At 47.8% G+C, this 5,048-nt stretch overlaps 1 protein-coding gene across 1 annotated transcript in view; it reads right to left on the bottom strand.

The window, feature by feature from the left end:
• The window catches only part of Zp4 (zona pellucida glycoprotein 4), a 7,061-nt gene extending 2,780 nt beyond the window's left edge, over positions 1 to 4,281 (bottom strand). The window contains exons 1-7 of the mRNA XM_013353098.1: positions 4,078 to 4,281; positions 3,725 to 3,846; positions 3,546 to 3,648; positions 2,496 to 2,654; positions 1,655 to 1,842; positions 1,034 to 1,131; positions 186 to 316 (exon numbers count right to left, since the gene is read on the bottom strand). Of these exons, the coding sequence (XP_013208552.1) occupies positions 186 to 316; positions 1,034 to 1,131; positions 1,655 to 1,842; positions 2,496 to 2,654; positions 3,546 to 3,648; positions 3,725 to 3,846; positions 4,078 to 4,267 (991 nt within the window). The 5' untranslated portion in view covers positions 4,268 to 4,281. The remainder of the gene's footprint in view (positions 1 to 185; positions 317 to 1,033; positions 1,132 to 1,654; positions 1,843 to 2,495; positions 2,655 to 3,545; positions 3,649 to 3,724; positions 3,847 to 4,077) is intronic.
• Positions 4,282 to 5,048: the final 767 nt, after the last annotated feature.

Below are 5,048 nucleotides of genomic sequence, written 5' to 3'. Positions count from 1 at the left end.
GAGAGAGAGAGAGAGAGAGAGAGAGAGAGAGAGAGAGAGAGAGAGAGTTAAACTGCTATAAGCAGAACTAGGAAACTATGCTACTAGGAATAGCCTCAACTCCTAAATACCTGTACACATGTCGTGTTACCAAGTTAGTGTGCTGACAGCCTTTAGGCAGGATTTATCAACTAAGGAAGGCTTACCCTTGGCAATCTGAAGTTCCAGAGAGAGGGGCCCGGGCTGGGTCTTAGGAAGGGGTGGTGGGAGAGTCAGCACTTGCATGTTAATTGGGGATGTGTTGCTGAGAACAGAGTAGCTGCAGCTGACTCGGAGCCTGCAGGAAAATAAGATTTTAGTACCATGGGTTTGCTGGTCACCCCCTGCCAATTTAAACTATAGAGGATCTAGTGGTAGGTGTTTTCCAAGTTCATAACTAAGTCAGAGGGGGTTTCTGTCCTTAGAACGACCTTCCATTGTCACTATGCAAATAAGTCCAGCATGAGTTGGTGAGAAAACTACATAGCAAATATGCTGCAGAAGAGGGGTAATATTGTAAGCAGGAGGATAGTGAGCATCTTATAGGTGAGGGGATATGAACGAAAATGCTTGCCAAGAAGCCCAGGTGAGAGGTGCTCCATGGAGGCCCCATGCAAGGACAAGCCTAGGGTTGGAGAGGCTGAGAGCATCAAGTGTTCAAAGATGAGAGCAACACAGGTGTTATGTCACAGGGTTCTCGAGGCAACACTCGTACTTTTTTTAATCCACAGCAATGAAACTCAAGTGAGAGACCTGGGGAGGTCAGGTCTGGAAGTAATTCTTTCAGCTGTACCACTCAAAGGAACAGAAGTCTCACGGGAGGATAAAGCTGAGATCAAGTTGGAAGCAGAGACCCAGGTAATATATGCAGTGGTCTACATGAAATGGCAAGCTTGAGGGAGCAGGCGTATTCACCTATTGCTGGGAAGTGTTCTCCTGTGGGCTCAGTTTACCCCAGGAGTCTTACCTTTTGAAGGAAAGGCCTACTGGCCTCTTTGATCAAAATTGACTCTACCTGAAGATGCTGTCTCGGGTAATAGAGCCACTGCCCCAGGCTTTCACATCCTGATTGGCCACTAGCTCATTTTCATACACGACCTGGTCTCCACTGACCTGCCCAATGGGTAAAGAGAAGTTGTCACTTCGGTCTGTTGACTGAATACTATATCCATGTGGCCCAGACCAGTTCTTAGTCACGTCCTATTTTGTATGCTATTTTCTGAGTCCTAAGGGATACAGGGGTCCTGTCTGTGAGTAACTTGGAAAAGTATGGCTAATGCTTGATGCAGAACCAAGGAATGAAGAGATGACTTAAGTACTAGAGATTAGGCAAATGGACCACCCCAATCCAAGTCAGCATCCCCTTCCTCCCTATTACCTAGAGTCTGGAAGTGTGAGGAATCTGCTCCTTATATTTGCTCCCTGCAGAAAGGTGGAGGAAAAGCTGGACCACAGCAGAGGCATTTGCTGAATGCCCACAGAAGCACCCACCTGATAACCACGGCCCTTTGCCCTGGAGACTGTTCTAGACACCCAGAAGTAATCAGGACTGTTCTTCGTGACTGTACTATCTCAACTTATTGTCCTAATCACTAGGGCACTACTTCCACCCCCATACCCAAGACCCTCTTCTCACCCGCCTTGTGGTCCCACAGGAAGTAAACGGAAATTGGAACAGGACAAAGGTGGATGTTGCCATCACCGGATCACATCCACTGTCACTCCTGAAGGCCAAGTGTAGGGAATCCAAGCGCAGGGGTGGTGAGGTCACATTGCTGGACACAGCAATGGAGAAGTGGCCCTCTCTGGTGCACTGGGAGGTCACTGGAAAAACAGACAGGCAAGGTCAGGTCGCTCCTGAGGTGGAGCCAGGTGGACCTAAGTCTAATCAATTGATTCAGATGCCCCCACAGTGAGGTTGGAATCTCCACTGATGACCTGGCTCCTGGCAACAGGCTTGCCCAATGACCACGTGCACCAAAGCCTTGCCAGGGTCACTGAGGCAGGGCTCTAACTTGGCTACACCTGCATTTGGAGGGCAGCTGTGGGAGTACCTGCTGTCTTACTGCTTAGACCTGGGCTCTGAGTGTTTAATGTGCTAGAAAACCTTTAAAAGCTTGATATGGGGGCATGTGAATAACCACTTGGGGGTGATTCTCTCTTAACATAACCTTAAGACTACCATCTCTCTCTAAACAATCTTAAGACTACCAGACACCCAAGTGGCTGTTCCTTGGGAAAACAAGTTTCTCAATTAGTAAGTACCTGTCACATAGACTTAATGTCCCTGCAGGTTTTTGTTTGATGTCTAGGAGAATAGACAGTGAATATAAAAGTTCTAGTTCTAGGCAGCGTTGCCCTTCCACTAGCAAACAGTTGCTTTTTATTTGCTGGCTGAATTAAGCTTTCCCTGCTCTGGTGTCACCAGAAATCACCAAGCCCCTTTTCTTCAACTAATTTGAGAAGGAAGCATGTACCTGTGTTTCCATAGTAACAGGAGCCCACCTCTCCCTCTTCAGAGCTGTAGCAGCAGCTCAGCTGGTCACAGTCTCCTCGAGAGATGGGCGAGGGAGCGCAAGGCAGCCTTTCCTTTATTGGCACAGGACTGCACACTTCAGGATTCCGAGTCTCTGGGGCTGGATAATGAGAAGGGAAGGAGAATTTAAGTTGGGCAGCAGAGGGGTCCCTTCAGTGAAGCATCTTGTCACAAACCTGGGCTTTGAACTCCAGAACATCCAGACCACCTCAACAGGTCTGTTGACTCTCTGTAGACTAAGTCTTAAAGATCAATGTTAAGTCACCTTGTTAGTCACCTGAAATGGGTTCCTACTGAGGATAACATTCTAGTATGTGTGGGAGCAAACTGGCTCTTCACATGCCTTTCAACGACCACCTTTCTGGCTTTTTAGAGGGACCTATCAGTCCTTGCCACGGGTGATACCACAGGAGCTTTTCATGTCATCAGGTTTCTAGTAGGTTTGAGTAAAGCCTGTGACTTTAATGTGTGCATCACCAATCCCTGTTAATGTTTTGGGTAACCAGATAGTGGCAAGAGAATTTAGGTCTGGATCTCCTTATGATGATAAAGGGTTCTCATGGAAGAGATTGCCTCGGGTTTTCTAGTTAAATGATCAAGTGTCCCCAGCTGGAGGTGGAAGACTGGCACGAGGTGGCTTCTCTGGCTATTTCCTATTACTAGCTTGTGTTTTCCACCCCTTCCAAAGGGTGAAGAGGCTCCTGGTTCCAGCTAAGAGCTAATTCGCATTTGAATCTCAACTTTGCAAATCACAGGCAAAAGGCTCTTGTTGAGAGATCCAGCAGAACCTAGAGCCCTGGGTCAGGAAATAGGAGCCAGCTTCTAACCCTCCCAGCCTCAGCTGGAGTCTCCCTATGGTTAGTTTTCCTAAGGGCTGACATGGAGGGAAGAGGCCTTAGGATCAGTTGCTACCATCTGGAGTAGACAGGAGAATCCCAAGAACACCTTCTAGGCAGGACCCTCTCCGGGCCAGAATGCTTTCTACACTTACCTCGAAGATCCAAAGGGCACTGAAGCAGTCTCTTCCTTGCCCCTGCCATCTGTCCAGCTACATCGACCCCTTGCATTTCAAGTTCCATGACATAGTGGGAGCCCTGAAGAGACAAGCAACAGCGGTCAGCCTGGCTAGTGGTTTGAAGGATTCTTGTTTGAGAGCGGGGGTCTACTTACTCTCAGAGTGACATAGCAGCCATTGTAGGTAGCTTCCAACACCAGAGAACCATTCGGACTGTCTGTCACCCACGTACCACAGTCAGAATCATTCTTCAGCCTGTGCGGCAGTCCTTTGCTATCTAGGGCAGGCGGACAATGGAAAACACAGCACTTAATCGCTGGTGGATAACCAGCCCCACCAGCTGACCCCAGGGGGTTTCCATCATTGAGAAAAACACAAGACAAGGTGGGTTTGAAAGTTGCATGGTTTTGGCTATGCATTCTGTAGGCAGGGGCTGTGGAGATTTTGAAAGGAGGAAAGAGTCAAGACTGGAAGTTTAAGAACAGGTACCTGGTTGAGTCTGACTTACCCCAAGCTGTTAACCCAGGATTCTCTCCCTCCAGGCTGAGGTTCACAGTAAACTGGAAGCTCTGTAGCCCACAGTGGAGCACACCTGGCAACTCAGTCACATGCTGCCCACTCAAAGGAGGACAGAATGGGAAACACAGTAAGATGCCTGGCAGAAGCCACGGAGTGCAACTTAGAGCCTGCTTGACCATTCTTTCTCCTTCACCAACCCACATCCACTAAGAGAGACTTCTTTATATATATGCCAGGAAAGCTTGGTTTGGGACCGATATCCTTATGGCCTGCAGGTGGAGAGACTTTGAAGCGGGTGATTTCTTTCTTCTGGGGCACAGTCTACAGATGCATCCCATTGAATATTTAATTCCCTGGTCTCCAGAGTTGGTTGATGTGTTTCTTTTGGCCAAAAGTAGGCTTCTTGGGTTAGTTGCTTGTAGTACTTGTTCTACAAGCTTGGCTTCAAAAAAGTGACCAACTGCCTTATAGAACTTTGCATTTTCAAGTGAGGACCCTAGCTGCATTGGCCCAGGTGAGTGATGGGTGACAAGGACTGGGATCTGGGTAGGTTACTGCCTTTTGAAATTTTGAGGTTTCTATCTGGAAAAATGAGAATGATTGTCCTGGCAGTACTGTTCTTAAGGATGCTACGAGAGATTTAAGTCAAACACACGGCTCTATGCTTGGGCCAAGCAGGGAGAGCGCAGCCAGTGTTCCTGGGCTGAGGTTAGCTGCTTTAATGACCCATCTTCCTTTTTTCTCTGGTTCTAAGCTTTCATGGGAAGTCACTCTGCAGTTGGTTCAAAATCTCAGGATTCACTTAAACCCAATTCCAGAGTCAAGTTGGTTTAGAACTTTGTCACGTATTCAGAGAGAATCCCATCATAATTCCAGCACTCTGGGTGTGGAAGCAGAGAGACAAGAAAATTCAGTCTCATATTTGGCTCCATTTCAAGCTGGAGTCTTTCTTGTATTCTA

Source organism: Microtus ochrogaster, unplaced genomic scaffold (assembly GCF_000317375.1).
Source record: "Microtus ochrogaster isolate Prairie Vole_2 unplaced genomic scaffold, MicOch1.0 UNK2, whole genome shotgun sequence".
NCBI classification, from domain to species: Eukaryota; Metazoa; Chordata; class Mammalia; order Rodentia; family Cricetidae; genus Microtus; species Microtus ochrogaster.
The sequence above is the reverse complement of the archived record's forward strand: the minus strand, read 5'-3'. Positions and strand labels throughout refer to the sequence as shown.